The sequence below is a fragment of the Melopsittacus undulatus genome, chromosome 11, assembly GCF_012275295.1.
Source record: "Melopsittacus undulatus isolate bMelUnd1 chromosome 11, bMelUnd1.mat.Z, whole genome shotgun sequence".
Classification (NCBI taxonomy): domain Eukaryota; kingdom Metazoa; phylum Chordata; class Aves; order Psittaciformes; family Psittaculidae; genus Melopsittacus; species Melopsittacus undulatus.
Genome location: NC_047537.1, coordinates 6,276,155 through 6,299,907, shown reverse-complemented (window position 1 = coordinate 6,299,907; position 23,753 = coordinate 6,276,155). Strand labels below are relative to the sequence as shown.

General features: G+C 48.9%; 1 protein-coding gene across 1 annotated transcript in view; it reads left to right on the top strand.

The window, feature by feature from the left end:
- Positions 1-21,786, top strand: part of COL27A1 (collagen type XXVII alpha 1 chain) — a 153,294-nt gene extending 131,508 nt beyond the window's left edge. Inside the window, exons 41-61 of the mRNA XM_034067355.1 lie at positions 431-484; positions 4,648-4,704; positions 4,839-4,892; positions 5,810-5,863; positions 7,139-7,192; positions 8,710-8,763; positions 8,839-8,946; positions 9,280-9,387; positions 10,796-10,903; positions 13,882-13,935; positions 14,459-14,521; positions 14,921-14,974; positions 15,398-15,433; positions 16,457-16,474; positions 16,837-16,872; positions 17,190-17,216; positions 17,444-17,509; positions 17,879-18,047; positions 18,216-18,325; positions 18,995-19,219; positions 19,793-21,786. Of these exons, the coding sequence (XP_033923246.1) occupies positions 431-484; positions 4,648-4,704; positions 4,839-4,892; positions 5,810-5,863; positions 7,139-7,192; positions 8,710-8,763; positions 8,839-8,946; positions 9,280-9,387; positions 10,796-10,903; positions 13,882-13,935; positions 14,459-14,521; positions 14,921-14,974; positions 15,398-15,433; positions 16,457-16,474; positions 16,837-16,872; positions 17,190-17,216; positions 17,444-17,509; positions 17,879-18,047; positions 18,216-18,325; positions 18,995-19,219; positions 19,793-19,939 (1,656 nt within the window). The 3' untranslated portion in view covers positions 19,940-21,786. The remainder of the gene's footprint in view (positions 1-430; positions 485-4,647; positions 4,705-4,838; positions 4,893-5,809; positions 5,864-7,138; positions 7,193-8,709; positions 8,764-8,838; positions 8,947-9,279; positions 9,388-10,795; positions 10,904-13,881; positions 13,936-14,458; positions 14,522-14,920; positions 14,975-15,397; positions 15,434-16,456; positions 16,475-16,836; positions 16,873-17,189; positions 17,217-17,443; positions 17,510-17,878; positions 18,048-18,215; positions 18,326-18,994; positions 19,220-19,792) is intronic.
- The last annotated feature ends 1,967 nt before the right edge of the window (positions 21,787-23,753 follow it).

Genomic DNA, 23,753 nt, shown 5'->3' with positions numbered 1-23,753 from the left:
TCTCCAAATGCATTTGGTTCATAGAATCATAGAATAGTTCGGGTTGGAAAGGACCTTAAGATCATCCAGTTCCAACCCTCATGCCATGGGCAGGGACACCTCACACTAAACCATATCACCCAAGGCTTCATCCAACCTGGCCTTGAACACTGCCAGGGATGGAGCATTCACAACCTCCCTGGGCAACCCATTCCAGTGCCTCAGCACCCTCACAGTAAAGAATTTCTTCCTTAGATCCAATCTAAACTTCCCCTGTTTAAGTTTGAACCCGTTACCCCTTGTCCTATCACTACAGTCCCTAATGAAGAGTCCCTCATCTCTGCAATGAGCCATGAGTCCCTCCAAAGATGGGATGCACAACAGAGGGCTTGAGGGAGAATCTTCAGTCAAACACCTCCTTCCTGTCTCACATGCTGTCTGCTCTCCACAGGGACACGCAGGACCACCAGGGCCAATTGGACCACCAGGGCCAAAGGGGGAAAAGGTAAGACTCCATATGCCCTTGTGATGGTGGCTGGTGCCTTCTGGGGACACATTTTTCCTGCATCCATAGAAATTCTGCTCGATATCCAAACCAAAGGAAATCAGACTGGTAGCTTCCTGTGATCAAGTCAGAATAGCACCCAGCACAAACTAACTGGTCCTGACCAAATTGGGCTTAAATCAGCCGAATGCGTGTTGTAAGTGGGGGCAGAACTGGTCTCTCCTCTTTATTGCTCTTGCTCTGCTCTCGACAACCCCCTTGCCAGAGCTGGCCTGAGTCTTTCCCCTTGTGCTTTCCCCTTTTTGCTGAGTCAGCATGGCCGTAACCAGCTCAGGCTGGAGCAGTGACTCACACATTAATGGTTTCCTGTCGGTGGTGTTGGCTGTACTCACAGAGCCCGCACGTGCCTTCAGCAGCCCCAGCGTGGGAAGGGGAGGGATGGTCATTGGCAATGGTCAGTCGTGGGGTCCCCATGAAGAGGGGAAATGCATTGAGCTCTTTTCACTCATTTTCCACTCCCCATCATGGAGAGCTTCACTTTCACAGCCAAAGTGGGATTGCAGCTGGATGTGTGCAAGGAGCACCATTGCTTGTAAAAGGAGGTTGTGGGATGGAGATCCCAAGGGCTCATCTCTGCATCCACATGCATCTGTTCAGCTCAGGCTCCTGCGTGTCAGGACACCCTGTTCATGCTGCTTGCTCTCTGTGCTCTGCCTGGACACTCCTTGTGCTGCAGTGAGTCTCCGTGCTGGTGGTTGAGAGTCAATGGGGCAGGGTGAGCTGCTTGCATTGCTGTCGGAATGAATGGTGATCATGCTGCTTTTCCAGTCATTTCCTGCTGTTGCAATGCGTCCACGGAGGATGGATTTCATCACCAGCAATGCTGGTGGTGTTCCTGTCGCTCCACATCTCCATCGATGCCTTGTTGGATTTCCTCTCCACCCTAACGCTGCCCCATCCGCTTCCCAAGCTGCACCTCTTGCTCTTCCAGACTTCAGCAGCTTTCATCCTCTGGTGTATTCTGCTGAGTGGCCATGTGGGAACTGGCAAGTGTTAACCAAGCACAACCAGCCCAGGATAGTAATGTGAAAGCTTATGACCAAGCTCAATGTCAATTGAGAGCCTGGCCAGAGGTTTCTCACAGTCCCACTGGTGAAACTTGAGCATCCTGGCAGAGAACTTAGGAGCTGCAGCTACCAAAAGCAAGATGAGTCATTGGCCTTACAGCAGAAGGAGTAAGAGATGTGCAGATACATATCCCTGCTGTTTAAATTGCCTGTTGTTTTATCTTGAACCTTTGAAAGTTGCCATCTTCTTGAAAGCTCCCATCTCTTCAGTAGTAAATGGTCCCCAAATTATTGACCTGAAGCTCTCAGTGAAGCACTCTCCTCTTCACCAACATGATATTCTTCTGCAAATGGACACTGGAAGAGCACTCCCTCAGAGATAACATGGATCTTGTGTCATCAGAGCACAGCAACGCTGATGATGGAATGGATTCCACATGCAAGTATCCAAGCTGAAGCCTCACAAAGACATCAAAACTTCTAAAGCATCCTGCTGAGAACAGCCAGGTCTCTAATGAGCACTGACAGATCTCACTCATGTCCTCCTGGAAGGTCAGCAGGTCTCAAATGCCTTGGTACCTTGCTGAAGAGCAAGGAGAGCACAGCATCCCATGCTGAGCCCCCACCATCATTTCCTTCAGCATCCAGGATCTTGCATCTAAGTTTTCTTATCCATCTTTTCTTCTTAGCCCCTAAGAGTCGCCTGGAACCCAGCCTAAGGACAGATTCCTTCCCTCTGGACATCTGTAACCTCATACATGCGTGCAAACATGAATATGGAAGCCCGAATCTGAGAAAGTGAAGAGGAAACAAAAACTGGTCTATGGCTGCTCTATGAGCTTTAAATAACGCAGTAAACAAGGAGGACGAACAATAGCAGGGAAGGTCTTCCCTCTTCCGGAGAAACAAGCAGCTTGATGAGAGGCATTCCTATGGAATCCAGCTCCCTTGTGCCATAGCAGCCAGCTACTCCAATGCCTTTAATACATTTACAGCTCCTCAAAGAGGCCTTGCTCGGAGCAGACGCCTGCACTTGGCAGCTGCTTAAAGCAGTCCAGATGGGATCCTTTTAGAAATTACAAACTGGTGTATCTCACTTTGGGACAGGAGCCAACAACAACAACAAGCCTTCCCTTCTTCCCCATGCGTTTTCCATTTGTATCCCAACATGTTTACTTTGCTGCCCTTTACTCTAACTTCTTTGCACTGCAACTTTCCAAAGGATTAGCACAAACCTTTCATCTCCCCCTTGAGCAGCAAAGGAAGTCTTGGGGGAGCTCGGTTCACTGCTCACCAGGCTGCAGGGTTTTTGCAGTCAGAAGACAAAGGAAAAGGTGGGAATTAGACTCAAAGGGACACAAAGCTACAACTCAGCCCTGGGGAGAAAGTGTGTGAGTTTTGATGCTCTTCAAGGGTCTCCAGAACTGAGCTTTGCTTGAGTTCATCGCATCTCAGCTTCCAAAAGTCAAGGTGTTCACATCCGGTTTGGAAAGAAGAAATCAGCGCCAAGACTTTTGCATAGTAACACGTATAATGGGACCTCTTGGGTTTTTTTCCCTGAGACTTAAGGAATGGTGACTTCGATTCCCTTCTAACCTAATGCCTTTGATAATGGCTAGAAAGCAAACAAATTGCCAGGTTCTGCTACTGACTAGTAGCTCAGTAGGGCTGGAAACTGTTGGCAGAGCCTGTTAGGCATTACTTCCCTTTCTCTTTATTCCACCACCCAAACGTCTCCATCCTTTTCCTCAGTACTACATTCTGGAGCCATCCTGGCACAGTTTCTCCCTATATATTTCTCCAACCATGATACCTCCCCAAAACACCAGGCAAACATGTTGGAGCTCCCCACCGAGCGCATGGTCTCTTGAGGACAGTAAGTAACCTGTGAGTATATGTGGAAACCTGGCAACATCCATCCAACACATTGAAGTACAGGGAAAGGAAATGTTGCTGTCAGCAGGCGTGTGATGGAGAGAGATGCACTGAGCTCTTTGCTACCTGTTAACGGCAATAGATTTTGCCAAATCTTGAGCCTCATTCTACCAAGCAAATCACCCCAAATGTCTTCTCCTAGAGGCAAAATCACTAAGAAATTGCCCCAAGCACCCTTACTACAGCAGCTACAGCGAAAGCAGAAGATAGGAGTAGCCCAGAGAGAAGGTTCAACAGTCATAAATACACCAGAAAGGGCTGGAGCAACCACTGAGAACTACACGAGTCTGTGGAAAACCTGGCTCTGCATAGCTGTGGATGGCTGGATTGCAAGGCTCTAGGATCACCCCAAACACAACAGCCCCAGGAACCCCCAGACCTCCCCTCTCCATTAGCTGCAACGTAAAAGGCACTCTGAGACACGTTCATCCCAAGGAGCCAGAATGCCAGAGACTGAGTGATATGAAGTAGCCAAGAAGTGGAGGAGCTGGAATGTGGCTGTCTTCTATGGGGAGCAATGAAACCACTGTCTCGGAGCCAGGCTCCAGAGCAAATAGGGCACCATGACCCTGAGTGACTTACACAACAGCATGAAGAAAAGGCAGTGTCTGTGCTCAGTCTTGAGGGATCTCTATGGATGTTTTAGAGAGATCTCAGCTATAAATAAACCCAGTGATGTTATCTACCAACCAAACCATGTGTGGAACATCCCATCAGCAACTGGAGCTGCTTGACCCTCTCACCTGACCACTTGTAAAGCAAACCCACAGTGGTGGCACACAACCAGGGAGCCCATCCAGACCACCCTTGTGCCCATGACAGCTCAGCCCTCAGTGAGGGTGGGGAAAGGTTTCATTAAAGAGCTTGGTTTGACTGTAGGCAATTGAAGTCAGAGCAGACTGTTTCCCATATTGTTGTAATTACAAGCTCTATAACCCTTTGCACCTGGCTCTTTAGGGAGGACAGTTTAGGCCAGACAGAAACAAGCAGCAGAGAGGCCAGGAAAGCAATGTGAAGAGTCAGGGTGCTCCAGGTTGTGAAGCAAGCAACAGAAATGATACAACAGAGGCTTTGACTTAGGAGCCTATGGTATGGGAGGACTGAATTGGGTCCTACAGAAGCATCTGCTGTCTGTATTAATACGAGCATTCTGATTCACAGGGAGAACAAGGAGATGATGGGAAGGTAGAAGGCCCACAGGGACCACCTGGAGACAGAGTAAGATGTTAAATCCCTTCTCTGATCAGCCCTGGCCTGATTTTGGCAGGGTTGGCTCCTTGTAGAACACGCACAACCCACTGAGGTACTGCGGATGACAGGTTGTTTATGGCCACCTTGTTGTGTTGTTGTAGGGTCCTGTTGGTGACAGAGGTGATCGAGGGGAGCCCGGAGACCCTGGTTATCCTGTGAGTCTTATTCCAAATGCATCATTCCGAAATGGGTGTCTTGGGGGAGAGCTTCCAATCTGCATCTGTCAGCCCACAGAAGGTCAACCCTTCGCCCAGTGGTCATGATTCATAACTATGCTCCCTTGTCAACCACTGCACATGGTTGTTTCAGACAAGGAGTGATTCAGATATCTATACCTGAAGTGTTTCTGAAAGCAGATGTGGGTGCTACAGGTCAGCATCTCACAATGCCATGCCCTTGCCTGAGCACATTACACTGGCAGAATGAGCAGGACCATCTCACCAGCAGTATTTATGGTTACCAAGGAAATCCCCTGGGGAAGATGGGTACCAGAGAGGTCGTGTCAGTGCTGGTGAATTCCAGACTGATGTGGCCATGGCTGTATTGTCTTTCATGGGGAGATCTCTGTTCACTACTGGTATTTCTGTCAAAAGCAATAGCAGTGTTATGAATTACTCCCTGTGCTCCTGATGCTCTCTTTGCAGGACATCTTCACTGACTGATCTGCAAAGTCTTACTAAGTCTTACCTCCATCCAAAACCAGCAGGTCAGGGTGACCCACTGTAGTAATCTATACAAGAGTTTCAATTCACCAGGGTAAAAGTGCTGCTGCCTTACTTTATAGGCAAGCAGTCTCCAGCTGGTCACTTACATTAGTGCTGTGTGTATTTAGGAAGGCATTAGAAAGCCTTCTTTACTGCTTAGATGGTGATTAGAGCTTCCCTTAGCTATTCCCTTCCAATGCACATCCATAGGAGCATGTACACTACCTGCAAGCTTCAACATTTCTGTATCAGCAGAATGCAGATATATTGATCTTCTCCAATAGAGCACGTTACATCCCTCCTTGTTTCCCATTGCCACAGAAGTACTCACAAATAAACATTTTTCCCCTCTCTGTTTCTCATTTAAGGGTCAAGAAGGACTTGATGGAGAAAGAGGAAAACCTGGCCAGCAAGGCTTACCTGTAAGAGATGCTGCTTTATTGTAAGCTACCCAATGTCCCTTGCATGTGAAAAGCAGATGCAGAAAGGAAGGAAGGTGGGAAGGGCTGCAGTAAGGAATGTGCTCAGCTGTGACATGCAATGTGTGCATTTCCATGAGCCAGGCCTAGACAATGGGCATTTTGAGTCCATGTTGAGACTCAAATGGGTGATGAAACAGGGATCATTCTCAGAAGCCTGTGTCCAAAACTGTCTTTTCTGAGTGATCCGAGAGGGACTAAAAAGCTTGGAGATGGGTGATGGGGGATGACAATGACAGCAGAGGGGCCTGCTTGGGAATGACACATCTGGCATGCTGCTGGTGAGATATGGGCCATTGTGAGGTGAGAACATGTTATTCTGCCTGCATTGATGAAAGACTAAATTAAATCCAAACTTAATGGAAGGACTTTTTATGCCCTTGTTGTATACAGCAGCATCTAACTTGTATATGTGACTACTGCACCTGTGAGTGCAGCACACTGAATGTAGTTTGTATTGGGAAATAACGGAATCAATTCCCATTCTTTGTAGGGCTGCTGGGAAGAGCAACAGGTTCTGGTTTGGGATAAAATCTTAGTCAAATGGCCTTGAAGTGGGTAGAGCTGCTGCATTCCCAGTGGATGCAGTTTATTCTGAGGGGTGGTAGCACCTTGGATGTCAGTGTTTTAGATGGAGCAGAAGCTCTTTAAGTAAAGACGCATTAGAAACACGTGGCTCATTGGTATCAGCCCAACAGTTGCCCTGACACGAATACATACATCTGGATGGCCAGAAGAAAAGGTGCAGATGTGTGTGATGGGGAAGAGAGCAGTAAGAGAGCTGTGAAATATCCTCTCTGCTTCACTCCTACATAGGTAGATCTCTAGTATCTGACAGCCAGGCCAAACCAAGGAGAGGGCTGCAGCATATAGAAGGGAGTTAGCACCAACACTAAGGATGCAGTCACTGTGCAGTCACTGCCATACCTTTCCCACAACAGGCTCCTTCCTGCCAGCTTCCTGCACAGTTTTCCAGGCACCATCAGGAATTTAGGGAATGATTTCCATGAGTGCAAGGGAAGGGGTAGCACTGATCCAACTGACACCCTGTTAAATGCTCTCTGGAGACAGTTCTTTCCCTCTTTCCCCCACGAGGGCTGTCTGAGCACAGGCTGTTCCCCACTACAGTCAGCGTTAGGGCTGTTCTTTGCTGTGCTTGATGCCAGCTAACAGCCAGAAGAGAATTGCAAGCAGCTTTTTCTTGCTTATGTTTTGCAGGGGGATCCAGGACCACCAGGTCAGCCAGGAGCAAAGGGATCCAAAGGTGATGTGGTAGGTTTCAGCAGGGTGGATTTATAGTGTCCCAGGCTTAAAGAAACTGCATAGTTAAGCATTATGTGTGGTTTGCCCTATGGTCTGCACCTTGAAGGCCCTGCTGGGAGGGCTGTGAACATGCATCTGAGTGTCCAAGCCCCACAGTTTGGTGGCTTGGTGGAGCTAAAGAAGATGAAGACAGTTTCAGCTTGATGGGTGAAGCCTGAGCAGGTCTTTAGTCACTGCCATGGGGATGTGTCTCTTTCTCATACCCCTATTTGTGCTGCCTCCAGCTGGCTCCTCTGTCCCTAAGGATGCCTGAGCCAGGCAAATGTCTCTCATTTGAGCCATGAACGTTTCTGGCTTGAAACCTTCATGGATTTGGAGTCCCGTTATCCATGCAATTATGTTTCTTGGAAGAGTCTCTCTATTGCCCTCATTGAGCAAGGAAACACAGCACACATGGGTCCTTCAGGGTTCATCACAGTACCTCATACCTATTCCTTCCCCCACATCTGGCTCTAATGACAGCTTGCTAATTACTCTCACAGATCAGGGGCTTTATTTGCTAAAACATAAGAATGTGACCTCAGTGCTCAGCAAATCCCTGCTCCCTTTGAGCAGATGTCAGGACGTTGAATCTGAGCCTGCTGGGGTGATGCCAGGGGATAGTTTAACCTCCTGTAGGTGTTACTGGTACCTGTAGCAGTATACATTGGTATAGAGAGAGTGGACCAGGTGATAAGGGGATTAAACTCTATCCATGGAAGGACAATCTGGACCTGCCTTTGGGAGTAATGAATAGCAGAGAAAGCACCCCCAGGAGCGTGTCTTTCATGGAGCTGGTCCTGTGCAGATGGAGAAACAATGCACAGAAGAGGCTGCGCTTCCATTTAGGAGTGCTTTAGTGCATGACCTCACCGAGAGAGAGCCCTGGTGAAGGTGATGAGGCCGAGTTTTCCATTCATTCTGCACAAATTAATCCTTTTCCCAGCTAACAAACCTCAGGGGGGTTTTCTTTTCATGTCTCTATTCACATTGCACTCTTCGGACACAGGACACCCTTCTCATCCCCATCAACTCTCCAAAACAGGAGCCACCTCCCAGAGGAAAGCTCCTCCTGAAAGCCATGCAGAAGACTCACTGGGCCCTTGCTTTGGCCCTGAGCTGCCCATGAACTGAGAGAGGACACAGGTTTTAAGCATCTTGTTCTAATGTTTGCCAGTGCACTGAGTCCTCCCTCGAGTTCATCCTGCTTTCTTTGTCCTCATCTGCTCCGTATTAGGAAAAATGTAGGTCCTTGCCTTCTAGCTATTCATTCCTGCCCTAGAACTCTCAAGACGTACGAAGAATCACTTGTAATAAAACCAAATAGCAGCTCATTGCCCAGTGTTGGAGCGACTGACTTTATAAATCTCCTTTGTCTACAAAACTCTTTCCAACCATTATCCAAATGCACATCCTCAGTCAGGCTCCCAAGTGGAGCTGGGTTAGAACTGCTGCAATTCTAGATGTCTGTCTGGCTTTACTTGCAGGGTCAAAAAGGAAAGCAAGGAGCACGGGGCACCGCAGGGAGCAGAGGCTCACCGGTAGGTAACACCTCCATGTTCTGCTCCAGGAGATGCTGCCCAGGAGCTCCATCACTGACTCCTTTGTGATTTTAGGGCATCCTTGGCCTACCAGGTCCTCGAGGAGTGGTGGGAAGGCAGGGTCAAGAGGGTGCCCCTGGAGTGGATGGAGTGCCTGGGAAGGATGGCGTGCCTGGGATGCTGGTGAGTTTGGAAGTCTAATACAGCATCAATAGCAAAGGCAGCTTAGGAGCTGGAAAACCAAAAGGTAGCATAGGAGAAATGGATGTTGTCGAGCTATAGATGGTCCAGTTTACGTGTACCCACAGTGATCATAGATCCCCCTGCATATCTCACATGCTGCCTGTGCATTGCCAAGCCTGTGAATAAATAAACCAGTGTTTCTTGCAGGCATAGATTTCTGGATGCACCCCTGCCCATGGTGATTGCTGAGGCAGGATCTCACCACTCCCTCATCCCTGTGCAGAGGTGGGAAGAGCATCTTATTCCATAACATTTTCTGTGTTTCTTTCCTAGGGAGAGCAGGGCGATGATGGGGAGCAAGGAGTGACAGGGATGTCGGGCAAAAGAGGCAACCCTGGCATACCAGGACTCCCCGGGGCACAGGGACCACCAGGATTCAAGGTGAGTTTCTGACTCTCCATGTCACTGCTATGAGCAACCCTGTCTGTGAGCCTGTTGTCTCTAAAGCTTGGATTCCCCAAGGTCTAATAAAGTCTCTTCTCCTGCTGCTTTTCACTTAGCTAGAGGCTCCATGGATCCTTTTCCTCCTTCATCCCTCCATTCTCATGATGCTCGCAGCAGCTGAATGTCCCAAAGACCCTTTCTCCTCTGTCAAAGCTCACTGAGCTCACATACAACACATACCCTCACTATGAACACTTTAACCTTCTTTCAATACAAACAGGGCTTAGAAACAAGGCCTTGGAGAAGTAGCAAAGGAGCTGCTGCAGCCTGCCTGGAGGATGCCCAAGAGGGGATGACTCCTTGGGAGATTTGGGTGTCCTCTGGTTGCTGCTTTGCTAGGCCTGAACTGCCAAAGGGAAATCTGTGCTGCTTGGGGTTTAGCATGTATTTATTGCATTGGAATGGCTTTAGCCAGGATGGGCTTGGACATCACTCTGGGTGGAAGCAGGGCCAAGCTGCTTTAGTGACCTGGGGGTTTATTCCTGGTCATTACCCTAGTCCAGGCCACAGGATCTAAACGGGACCAGCAGCAATTCAGCCCTCTGTAACCAGACTCAATGAACAGGAAGCCTCCAGCTGGGTGTGAGAGGCTCTCAGGTCTGGGTTAAATCACTGCCTCCCTTAATTCATCACTCTTGGACTGTCACTTGCTGCCCTCCAGCTGCCTTGGGTAGAATAACAGGATGCTACCATAAGCGACTGCAAGACCTCAGTGTGTTGTGACAGATCAGCACCTGGCTCCAGGCAAATCTATTGCCCCTTTTCCATCTGCTCAACCATCCTTGGCTCTCGCTACCTTTGCTCCTCTCTCCCAGGTGGAGTTACTGGGGCTTGTGCAGCTTCCGATGCATGGCAGAGGGAATTGATGGGGAGCAATGTCTGGTGCTGGGTGCCCCTCTCTGCAGTCGCTGGTGCTGGGAAGCACGCTGGCTTTGCAGGCTCTGGATTGCAGGTCTCCAACTGAAGTCTTGGCACATCCTCAACGTTTTAGACGGATTAATCATCACTTGCTGGCCTGCAAGGGGCACGGGATTACGGGAAGCTGCAGGGCAGGACAGGCAACACATGGAAGTGCAAACAGAAGAGGTTTCACCCCTTCCCTGACCTTAGCCCTGATGCAATACAACTCTGCTGAAGCTCATGCTCTGTGTGAAGCTCAGGAGGGGACCAAGCCGTGCCCATCACTGGTGCATCCTGCAGCAATCCGCCTTAGCATCTCCTGATGAAACCACATTCCTTGTCCCGATGAGCCAGTTTTCCAGCTTTCCATCTATGGCTATTTTGGCTGAGCGTTGTTATATTTAGCTCCTGTCCTTCAGAATTACTTGAATCCTGTTATTTTTAGGGTGAAAGAGGATTGCCTGGACAGACTGGCCAAACAGGGAAGCGAGGATCATTGGGAGGAACAGGACTTCCAGGGAGCCCTGGCGATCCGGGACCTAAAGGACAACCGGTTAGTGATGAATGGAGCTGATCAGACCTCAGTCCAAGGTGTCTCCTGCAGGAAAGTGTGCAGATCCACAGGCTGGGATATCAGGGTGAACCCTGGGAGAGTCTTTACGGATGAACCCATAACCAGATTGTGTGTGAGTGCTGGAGCATCACCGTAGCTGCCTCCGTCATGCACATTTCCTTGCTCACTTGTGCACAGGGATGTGTAACCCATGCCTGTGTTCCCCAAGACATCATTAGCATCCACAGCATCCTCATGCCTGTGGTGCCAGGCTGCAGAACCATCTCAAGCACCCTCAGCAATCCCAGAATCCCAAGGGTTGGAAGGGACCTCAAAAGATCATCTAGTCCAACCCCCCTGCAAGAGCAGGGTAACCTAGAGTACATCACACAGGAACTTGTTCAGGCAGGCCTTGAATATCTCCAACACAGGGGACTCCACAACCTCCCTGGGCAACCTGTTCCAGTGCTCTGTCACTCTCACAGTAAAGAAGTTCTTCCTGATGTTCACATGGAACTTCCTATGCTCCAGTTTACACCCATTGCCCCTTGTCCTACCACTGGATATCACTGAAAAAAGCCTAGCTCCATCATCCTGACACCCACCCTTTACATATCTGTAAACACTGATGAGGTCACCCCTCAGTCTCCTCCAAGCTAAAGAGACCCAGCTCCCTCAGCCTCTCCTCATAAGGGAGGTGTTCCACTCCCTTCATCATCTTTGTGGCTGTGCGTTGGACTCTTTCAAGCAATTCCCTGTCCTTCTTGAACTGAGGGGCCCAGAACTGGATGCAATATTCCAGATGCGGCCTCACCAAGGCAGAGTAGAGGGGGAGGAGAACCTCTCTTGCCCTACTAACCACACCCTTTCTAATGCACCCTAGGATGCCATTTGCCTTCTTGGCCACAAGGGCACATTGGTGGCTCATGGTCATCCTCCTATCCACCAGGACCCCCAGGTCCCTTTCCCCTTCACTACTTTCCAGCAGGTCAACCCCCAACCTGTACTGGTACATGGGGTTGTTCTTGCCCAGATGCAAGACTCTACACTTGCCCTTGTTGAATTTCATCAAGCCCACACTTCCTTAGCTTATCTATGAGGATGTTGTGGGAGACAGTAGCAATGTCTTTATCAGAGCTGTTACAGGCGCAGTGGGAGCCCATGGGAGATATTGAGTGAAGGAGGTGAACCAGGCACTCTGAGGCACCCAGAGTGGGAAGGAGGGTGTCTGTAACTGCACTGGGACATGCAGGAGGTGCAGGAGCAGGTGTCACTGTGGTTTTAGCTTCAGTCAAAGCAGAAGCTAAATTCCCACTCCTGTCTCTAAGGCAGGATCCGAAACCTTCCTGGTTTTCCTTATTGTGCTGGTGGGATTGCCCTGTTTAGTACAGAAGCGTCACACTTTATCACTTTGAGGTCATATTGACAACATATAAGCTATTTAGATGGGATGACCACCTAACTAGACCAGTTAGGCCATAGGTGTAAAATTAACACAATGGGAAGAACAATTGGGTCTAACACAAAACAAGGGCCAAAACAGACCCCAGCAACTTCGATTACAATATCCTAGTTTGGATATTTCATAGAAAACCCTGTGATAGCAGTGTTCAAGCCAACAATAGAACAGCAACATCATTTTGCCTCATGTCCACAAGTGGCAGGGTCATTTGGCCAGTATTGCCTTTGCCTACCTTGCTGCACAGTGATGGGGTCCCCTTAGCTGAGATGACTCCATGGCATTGAAATCATTCTGACTCCCACTTTTGCCTGGAATTCCTCTATATAAAGAGGGCTTGCTTGGTTCTGCTATTGCAGGAAAGACCTTAGTCCTTTGTTAGTAGCAGTTTTCCTTTCCAGGATCCATAAAGTGGCAGTTAAATCAATTTGTATCCCTGGAAAGTTCTTTACGCTCCACCGAGTCCAACCAAGCCCTTCCTTGCCAAGCAGTTTCTCACTGTTGTGGCAGGAAAAATCCTCCTAACACTGACTTCTCTTGACTGCCTCTGGAATAGCCTCGTAATAGAGGTGGTGGAAACCCCATCGCTTGAGTCATTTACAACTGGGCTGAACAAGACACTGTAAAACACCCCATAAAGTACAATTCAGCATGGGTCACACACTCCTGCCGTGAGGCCAAACAAGCCTTTTCCATCCCTGATGTTCCTACGACTGTAAATGAATCATATGGTGCATGTTTCTGACCCTTTTTCCTTAGCACTGAATCATTTCACATTCTGACATCTGAGAAGCGCAGGAATATCAAAGCTTGTGCATCTCAAACATGGTGAGATGAGGGTGTTTATGCAAGCACATGCTACCCACTGTGGGGTTTTCATTCTCAGGGTGCATGTGATGTGCTCATCCGAGCTTGTTGGCATTCCAAATATTGTATTATTATTATTACTACAAAATAGAGCAAAAATCCCAGCAGGGTTGGCTAGGAAAAGGATAAGGGGATATGCAGAAAGGATAAGGGGATATGCACAGTTGTCCTGGGTTTGAGTGCAAGGTTATGTTGTAGGAACATGCCCATTTTTGACAGCTTGAATGGGTATCTCTTAATAGGTCAGGCATTAGAAATAAAAAGAGTTTGTTTTAAAGGGCTTTGGGGATTATTTATTTTCAGCATGAATTGACAAGATCTATATCAGAATAGATGCTCCATCCTGTTTCTGCTGATGGTGGTCCAAGCTGGACAAGCATCGGCTAGAAATAGTGTAAGCATGGCCCCTATTTGGGGACAAAAAGGTTAAATCTGGGATCTAAGTAATCTATGAGTCCATGAGAGCTTCTGGAGTTGTTTTCAGGCTGATGTTTGTGTAATTCCCCCTTCGTGCTTCTTTCTCATTGGTCCTACTTAGCCTGAACAATACCAATGGGTTTCTTGCTCTGAAGATGCCTCCAGGTGCCCAGCAGTTCAATGTGAACTTACTGTTGTTCTTTGTCCTTGTGTTTGTCTTGGATGTGATTTGCAGGGAGACTTTGGCGAGGCAGGATTTCCCGGGATTGCAGGCATGTTTGGGCCAAAGGTAAGAGGCTGTCTTGTGACCAGTTGACTTTCTAGTCCCTCTTTACTGGGGACAGACAATGCAGTAGCTGTTGCAAAGGCTTTATGAGCAGCTGTGCAGAAACTATTGAAATTGAATTGTGACTCCAACTTCCTTTAGTTAATACATCTTCATTTATTGAGTTGCATTGCATATGCTTTGTTGGTGCTTATGCCTGTTAAAATGAGTAGACGATAGAGGCAAAAGGGCTGTTCAATAGACTTTGGAGCTGTTTTCCCCACATAAACATCTTTCAGATGCTTGTGTTTGTGTTGGAAGGGACAGTAAAGCTCATCCAGTTCCAATCCCCTGCCATAGGCAAGGACACCTTCCACTAGAGCAGATTGCTTTAAGCTCCTGTTGGAAAACAGGAGTGGGAAAAGAGCTGTTAAGAAACTGGGCTTTCCCATTCCCATAGACAAGAGGCAGCACCTCTGTGTAGCAAGGACATAAGCATACGGGCTGTGTTTATTAATGGGACCTGATATCTCCTCTTTGCTTGCAGGGGCCCCCAGGAGACCTCGGTTTCAAAGGCATTCAGGGACCCCGTGGGCCTCCTGGTCTCATGGTGAGTGGGTTTCAGTTTGTTTGCTTTGGGTGGATTTTCCCCCCTTTGCTTCTATGTGGCTCCAGGGTGCTATAAGGAGCACAGTGCCCTCTTCACTGCATGGGTATCTTCTGCCTTGGAGACAGTCTCACTGCTATATCCACTGCCCAGACAGCTCCAGCTACACTGAGATCCTTCTATTCCTGGGTTTTCTGAGGTTTTCCATGGGCTGTGACACCAAACTGTGATGGTTTGTGTCGATGGAGCTGGGTTTGAAACAGCTTATTTCAGCTGCAGCAAATACCATGGTCGTGCTGCTGAGAAGCAGCAAAGAGCTTCAGCATCTTTACTGGGTCTGACGTGGTAAAAGCAAACCCTCAGTTCCCATGTGATGATTCACACCTATCATTTCTTTCCTAGGGAAAAGAAGGAATTATTGGTCCGCTTGGCATTCAGGGTCCCAAGGGAAGCCCAGTAAGTACCTGCACTTTTTCTGCCTGTGTTTTAGAGCAGTGTTTGAGATGCTTGAGGCCAGCATGAGTAAATCCCTGCTGTAAAGAGTGAAATGAAATGGTCTTTAAGATGAGCAGCTTGAAAGGCAGGTTTAGTCTCTGGCTGCATATATAGTTGCATGAGGAACAACTCTACCAAAGCGTACCAGTTCGGTACAGAGGCTGCTACTGGCAGAGGTGAAAACCAGCAAGATGAACACAGACAATGCCAAAACAGCCAGTAATGAGCTATTTTATTGCCTTGGGATGAGCGGGGCAATACAGGAACCTGAGCTGATGTGTTTAGGGATGCACTTGGGTCATTGCAAGTAGCTTCTGGGTGGCAACACATCCCAGCAAGGCAGCTCAATAACAGTCACTGACAGCCACCTCTGTGCTTCAACAGGGGCCCAAGGGAGACAAAGGCAGCCGTGGAGACATGGTAAGTGCTGGTCTGCACCCTGTGTCCCTCTCCTTGAGCAGGAACAGTCACACCGGGCTCCACTGTACCCACATGGGCTCTGGCTCAATGTGGTGGCATCAGTCTCATGTGAGGGCAACACACAACATCCACCCCCCAATACATGTGTACACACGTATGTGCATGCGCATCCACATGTGCACATATACACCCGCTCTGCTGTTTATATTCCCATTTCATAACCCAGTTCCACAGCAGAATCTAACACTTTATCACGTTAGCAATGACCAGGAACAAATCACAGTGAATGGCAGCTCAAAAAGCCACAGCCTGCCCAGGCCAGGAGCATGGGACATGCCTAAGTAGCATCATTGCCTGGATGCAGTCCCTATTGTATGAAGGAGCAGTTCCAGGGCATGTTCTTGCTTTCTGCTCTTCCTCTGGTCCTCTTCTTGTGGTTGTGATGGACTTCTTTACCTTCTCACAGCATCTTGGTGTTCACCATACAGGAGATGTGTGGGGATGCTGGACACGTTATACATCCTCCTTGTTACCCATTACACGGACAGTTAACACTCCAGGTTGTTTCTTACACCAACCAGTGGCTGTTGCTGCAAGCAGGGGCTTGTTCCAGGCATCCCAGCACACACAGTGTGTGGCTGGTGCAGAAGGCTGGTTTGTGCCTTCTTCAGACAAGACCTCCTATAAGCAAATACCCCAGAGATACCCAAATCCCAGTGCACGTTTCTAACCAGCCAGGGTGCTGCCTCTCTCCTTGCTCACCATTTTCCATTGCCATGGACACAGCAGAGCATTTGCTGATGTTGAGGCCATCAGCATCCTGTTGTAACCTCTATGCTCTAGATGGCTTGGACCCTGCTTCCACTGTCCTTCAGTGCAGAACACAGCCCTTGCACAGGCACCTTGGGAACAGCACACAGTGAGATGCGTATAGAGATATATAGAGATAGATAAAGATTTTGGTTCATTAATGAGCATTTTCTGACAGCTTTTGCCTTTTCTTTCCTTCCTTTTCTTCTGCAGGGTCTGCAAGGTCCAAGGGTGAGTGTTTGAAATCACTTTTTCTGACTAATAGCTCTTGATAAATAAAGTGGTTGCTTTTAGCAAATGGAAAGCTGCAGGGTGGGTAGGTGTGGAGGCAGGGAATGTGATGAGTACCTGGGGATGTGGCATTAATGATAGTTAAAGAGCTAAAGGCTGGGGACAAGGGATGAACTAGGACTGAGCCAGGTGAAGACAGATGCGCTCAGAGTCGGGAGGTGGATGAAATGAAACCACCTCCTGTCTCCTGAAGGGTTTGAGGGAGAGGATGCTGTAAGATGTCAGAAACCTGGAGGATTCCAGCAGGGAACTAGAGCTGTACACTGCAGGTATTGCACTAACTGATGCTGCTCTGTCTTTAGGGTCCTCCAGGCCCACGAGGACACCCTGGCCCTCCGGTACGTATATGTGGAAAGGGTTCAAAGACATGATTGAAGCAAGGTTAAATTAAAGGGACTGTTCACTCATTGCAAATTATAGCTCTAGCCCCATTCCTCATGTGCAAAACCGTGTGTGTGAATGGAGCAGTGTTCCTTGTGCTTCAGCCCAAACCATCTCCAAGTATCTCATATAGAGACAGCATTGTTGCCTCCCTCACTCATCTGCATTGAGGGACTCCAAGGGGAAGAGGATTCAAAAGACCATGAGTGAATACCTCTGCAGCAGTGATTGCCCATCCCTCTGGCTGATGCCCCTTTTCTGCTTTGATTTCTAGGGACCGCCAGGAATTCCGGCCTCATTTGTAAGTTGCTGTTTTCTCTCTGTTTGTTAACGCTGATAATAAGTGATGCAGAGCGAAGGTGCTGATGGGACATCCAGAAAGAGCTGCTGGGAGCCTGAAGACACACACTCAGGTCCAGCAAGAGATGCAGAGCAATGCTTGAATCATAGCCCTAGACTGAGAAGCATTTGCTTGCATGAGGGCAGGTTCTAACAGTCTCAGTTACCATCTCTTTCACCCCAACCTAGCAACAAGACAGCTTTGGGGCAGCTTTCCAGACACTGATCGACTCAAACACCGCATTCAAGACAGAGGTAGGAGAGTCCTTTTGAACTCACCAGTCTTTAATGGGAACAATCAGGTTTTGTTTGCTCTTTATGTGTGCTTAACGTTTATATACACAAAGCTGTGGTTTGAGGCTGTTCTTATGGAACATCTGGGGGTTTATGAATGCAAAGATCCCTTTAAAGGATATGGTTGTGTTGTGTTACTCATTTGTGAAGACTGAGACCTCATCCCTTTAGAGATCTCCCATTCAGGAGAGTGCATGGGATGAAGTTCACTGGATCCCAGACACAGCCTCTTTGCCTCACTGGTTTTGCCCCATATAAAGCACAAACCCTTATGGTTACAGCATCCTGTGCCCCCAAGACACACCTGACTTTGCATCCTTCTCTCTCCAGGGTTACCAACATCCAGACTTCCTCATGCTGGACCACGGAGGGGAGATCTTTAAGACACTTCACTACCTCAGCAACCTCATTCAGAGCATCAAGAGACCCCTGGGAACCAAGGAAAACCCTGCACGCATCTGTCGAGACCTCATGAACTGTGAACAGAAGATGAATGATGGTAGGAAGCCCAGAGCATGCAATGGCTGCGTCCTCCACAGGGCCAATTCACATGGCCCAAACTGGTCTCCTCCCATGGGAGCAGTAATGCAGATGTTAGAACTCACCTTTTCTCATCACATCAAAGATAAATTGCTCCTTTTAACCCCCAAATCCTCTGTTTCTTCAGGTACCTACTGGATAGACCCAAACCTCGGCTGTTCCTCAGACACCATTCAGGTCACCTGTAACTTCACCAGGGGTGGGCAGACGTGTGTCAGCCCCATCACCGTCTCCAAGGTACACACAGCTCAACCCCAGCATGGCATTTCCCATACACTGTTATGAAATATTTACCCAGGTCTGTGTCATCCCGGAGCACCACCACTGCCCGCTATGGCAGAGCCCATTGGCTTCACCTTGAGGCAGAATTGCTCTCATGCAGCTTAAAACCATACCCAAGAGCGCTCTTGACTCTTGAAGACAAAGCAGGACTTTTGCAGCAGTGTTTGTTTAACCCATAGCACAAACAGAGAGCAGGAATTCTGCAAACAGCTGCTCCCAAAGGCTTTGTTGGATTATTTAATGTCCAGGTCACAAAGCGAGGTCATGCTCAAACATCCAGGTTTCTAACTACAGAGCTTTTAGTGAGGAAGCTCCTGTAATAACAACAGCAGTATCAATACCAGTGTTCATCTGCAGATGAACTGAACCTGTTCCCTCGCTTCTTTGCAGGAGTGTGTCTGGAATTCCAAGTTTACATTGTTATCCCTTAAGGACCTGAGTGTCCTGAATAAAGGGGCTGCTGTGTCCATAGGGAAACTGTCCACATTGATTTGGCATCTGGCCTTAATGCCCACAGACCTGATCCAGCCCTGCACATCTAGAGCACATGGACCATGTTACACCATGCACTAACACCCCAGCCCCGCTCCAGGGGTACCCCTAACACCTCTGTCCCATTCACAGCTGGATTTCGGCATCGGCAGAGTGCAGATGAACTTCCTGCGGCTCCTGAGCTCGGAGGCTGTGCAGCACATCACCATCCACTGCCTCAACACCTCCGTATGGAGTGACAGCTCCTCCTCCTCCTCGGAGCCTACGGATAACGCCGTGCGCTTCCGGGCCTGGAATGGGCAGATGTTTGAGGCACGGGGGCAGCTCAGGCCGGAGGTGGCAGTGGATGATTGCAGGGTAAGGGGAGAGAGATGGAGATGTCGCATTGAACCCATTCTGCACACAGCAAGGCTCAAGTTACACCTGTGCTGCGTATTCCATCCAAAAGGGGGACGGGTCTGGTTTACCTGTTCACTGCTTTGGTTTTCCAGCCCAGGGTGCTCGAGCAGCTCCTGTCAAGTAGAAAAGCCTTCAAATAGAAAGCAAAACATTCAGGTCCAAAGTTAAGTGTTGTGTGTGTCAACAGTTAGATGGTAAAAGGGGGAATTGCCCCTTGGATCTTGCCCGGAGTCAGTAGCTGTGTGTCTGTATTTGGGTTCACTCTGGGGTTATGTCTCGGGGTACCACTTCAAGCTCAGTTTGACCTGCAAAAAGGATCCCCAAAATGCTCTCTAAACCTCACCCTAGACCTTCTCAGCCCAAAGGGCAGTCCCTTATCTCCCACAGGGCTTTTCTACCTTATACCCTAGAAATTCCTCCCTTTCCTGCAGTGGGGCTGGAACTGGATGATCTTAAGGTCCTTTCCAACCCAAATTCTGTGATTCCTACCCCAATTTAACAGCTCTTTCTCTGTCCCTCCCTCCTGCACAGATCAAGGATGGACGCTGGCATCGGACTCTCTTTTCCTTTCGGACACAGGACCCTCAGCAGCTGCCTATTGCCAACATCTACAACCTCCCTCCATCCGAGCCAGGAAAGCAATATCACCTCGAGGTCGGCCCCGTGTGCTTCCTTTGAACAAAGCCAAGAAACCGGGCTCCAAGGCTTTGACCCCATGTTTGGCCTATGCCTTTACACAGGCTCTCCCACCTCTCTGCAGCAAGGACAGCGGGGCTGTGTCATTCGGGTCAACTCTTTTGCTCTTAGCCTTTGGCTCAAGGTCTCAAAGAACCCGTGATCTACTGAACTCAGCAGGTTGTAGGAAGGAGGATTAACAAGGGTGAAGGGGAAGCGGGTATCAGTCAGGATGCGAGGATGAAAAGGGATCCAGATGTTGCCAGTGGTTCCACACACAAAGCTTTTTCCATGACCAAAGAGAGAGAAACCTCAAGCAGCTCGCAGTGTGGGTTGCTTTGGGGGTTCCCCCCACCCTAAACCCCATTTGTTTGACCTGGTTCCTGAGTTACCAAATGTTCTTTCCATTGAAAAAGTGATTAAAAGGATAGAGCTTCCCTCTCAGAGCTTGTCGCCTTCCGGATGGCCACGTGCTGCATCAGGTCTCCCAGGCGGAGCTGCGAGTTGAATCTGGCTGCTCTGTGTACCGGAAGCATTTTGATGTGCAATATTAGAAAGAAACAAAATATATATATTATATTATTTAAAGCAAAAAAATAAGAAGAAAAAGAAAAGAGGACAAAAAATATATAATAAACTAGGTTCCTCCTTTCCGTGTTTAACCAGCATCCCTCCTCATGCGCGGCGTTGGGATAAGGGAGAGTCCCGAAGCCAAGTAGGGGGGAATGGAAGGAGGAGAGGGGAAGAGATTGGTGCTAAAATAAGAGAGAGAGGATGGGCTCGTCTGCTTTGTTTCTACCTCTCACTGTGAAATCTCTGGTGCTCTTAACAAAGTGTCTTGTTTTATATATATGACTTTATTTAAAGTTGTGAAGGTGCTACAGTGTCTTGCCACAGACCCCCCCAGTATAGAACCCATGGGACCACCTCTCTAGGAAGAGAGGATGAGGTGATGCTCCACAGCTAAACCAGGAAACAGCCACCTCTAAAGGGATCCTTTAATCCCCATGGATGCCAAAAATCACTTGTTTGAAGGGTGTTTTCATAGCAAATTTGATTATTTCACTTCTGGTTCATCAGCACTTCACTGCTTTGGGAGGGGAGTGAGGGCCGCAAGCCCTGAGCCTCAGAGAGAGCTGTATTTGAGTCCGGTTGTCAGGCAGCTCCCTCTGCTCTAAGCTCATATTCCCTGCTCTAAGGTCGTATTTAACCCTTCTGTCTGGCCCCTCTGTCAAGACTGCCGCGATGGTTCCTTGTTCCAGAACCCAGCCGGGCTTGGAGGGGTTTGGTTTTGTTAAGTTCTGTAGAAAATTGTAGTCTTTATATGTAAATTTGGAGGATTTTTTGGTTTTGGTTTGGTTTTTAAAGAGGTTAATTCTGGTAATCTTTAATTCTATATAAGGAATAATATTGATGTAATCAGAGCCGTACTGTATCAGAAACGCTTCAGTGCCTGGATGGAGTTTTCGTGTCTCTTACGGACTATGGATTTTATTTTTTTGAGGAAAAAAAAAAGAAGTTATTTGTGAGTCTCTTTGTGTATTCATTGCCCTTCTTTAACTCCTGCCTGGTGCTGGCTTCCCAACAGCCATCAGAGAAGGCTCAGCCAGATCTGCCCCATATACCTCACCCTCCACGCAGCCCTGCCTTGGCTCAGGAATACCTCACCCTCGGGGCCGGCTCGCCCCAGTACCCCCAGGCTGAAATCACAGTCACTCACTGCCTGCTTGCTGCCTTCCCCTGCACACACACACACACACAACCCCCAGGTTTGTCCCTCTGTTGCCATCAGCTCCTGTTTGTTCTCATTAAAACTTTATTATTTTTCTTTTTTATTTTTTTTCCTTTTTTTGATTGGGTTTTTTGTTGGGTTTTTTTTTTTTTGGACTTTTAATAAATATTTAAAACTGAGGCAATGAAACGGGGCTGCTGTGGGTTTATTTGCTTCTTCGTGGGAAGATGGATGGGCAGAAAAACTCCACTCTTCAGCATGGTAACACTGGGGAGCCCACAGCCCTCAGCAGGATGCTAAATGCAAATGCACAAGGCTGGGATGCTGATGGGTCCCCACTGCTGTGCATCACCTCACCATCCATAGAGAGCAGCTCTGCTCTGGAGCCAGACTGGGAGAGCTGGGCTGGGGCAGCCTGGACAAGAGAAGGCTCCTGAAGGGGAGACCTGAGAGCAGCTCCAGTGCCTAAAGGGGCTGCAGGAAACCTGGAGAGGGGCTTGGGACAAGGGCCTGTAGGGACAGGACAAGGGGAATGGCTTGAACCTGCCCGAGGGGAGACTGAGATGAGCTCTTAGGCAGAAGCTGTTCCCTGTGAGGGTGCTGAGGCGCTGGCACAGGGTGCCCAGAGAAGCTGTGGCTGCCCCATCCCTGGCAGTGCTCAAGGCCAGGTTGGATGGAGCTTGGAGCAAGCTGGGATTCCACAAGCTCAGTATCTAACAGCTTAAACCTAATGGAACCTGTTTCCCTCTTCCACAAAATTACTCAGATAAACATAAACCATGAATTATATCGTGACAGCAGCAGGGAGCAAGAGGAGAAAGAAGAAAGAAAGAGAAAACCGAACTGATGTTTTCTACATGAAGCCCAAATCACATCACATCGCTCCAAGATGATTGGAAACCCATCTTCTCCTTGCTCCAGAGCCCCAGGCTCAGACTAAAGCCTTGTCCCTGCCACCACAAGCACCACACACATTGGAGACGGCAGCAAACCCCTATGGGCTCAAGCTGGGGTAGGAGGACGCTGTGTGACCCCATCCTATCACACACTATGGGAGCTGCTGGGTTGCGTCAGGGGTAGCAGGAAGCAGCTGTGCTCTGTTTGCTCACCCCACACTGCTCCCATTCCCGGCAGTGCTCCTGGGGATGGGGGGGGCTGAGGGACACCCCTGGCACTGTGGGGTGCTGGGTGCTGGGTGCTGGGGCCAGGTCAGCTTTGGGCTGACCCATGTGAGCCGGTCACACACAGCAAACACGGCCGGTGCATAAATCACTGCACTCCATTGTGAGGCCAAGGTTGGAGCAAACACAAACCACTCAAAAGAGAGATCCTGTGTTTAAAGGTGGTGTTAATGTCTTCATGCTGCTAAAAACCTAAACCCACTGCATTAGTTGTTCCCTGCCTTGTTAATTTAACAAGTCCTGTGGCTACCAGTTATTTCAGCTTACTTGAATTACTTACAATAGTTAATGACTGTAAGGTGAGTCATTTACCAGCTCTGTATGTTAACAGCATCCACAGCCCAAAAGCCACTTTCTCACTGCAGCACTGGGATGAGACAAGCAACAAGCACCACAAGGCAAGCACCACACCACAAGGAGCTCAACTGGCAAGGACAAAACCCCATATTTCACAGCTGAAGGGGCCCCATGGATGTGCTGTGGGGCTGGCACTGGTAGCACAGGACACTGGCACTGCTGGGAAGAGGAAGGTGATTGTGCAGGGGGAGTTTTGATTTTAAACAGTGCAGCTTAGCATCAGAAAACAGAGACTGGTTTGGGTTGGAAGAGACCTTAAAGCTCCTTCAGCTCCAACCCCTGCCACGGGCAGGGACCCCTTCCACTGGAGCAGCTGCTCCAAGCCCCTGTGTCCAACCTGGCCTTGAGCACTGCCAGGGATGGGGCAGCCACAGCTTCTCTGGGCACCCTGTGCCAGCGCCTCAGCACCCTCCCAGGGAAGAGCTTCTGCCTAAGAGCTCAGCTCAGTCTCCCCTCGGGCAGGTTCAAGCCATTCCCCTTGGCCTGTCCCTACAGGCCCTTGTCCCCAGCCCCTCTCCAGCTTTCCTGCAGCCCCTTTAGGCACTGG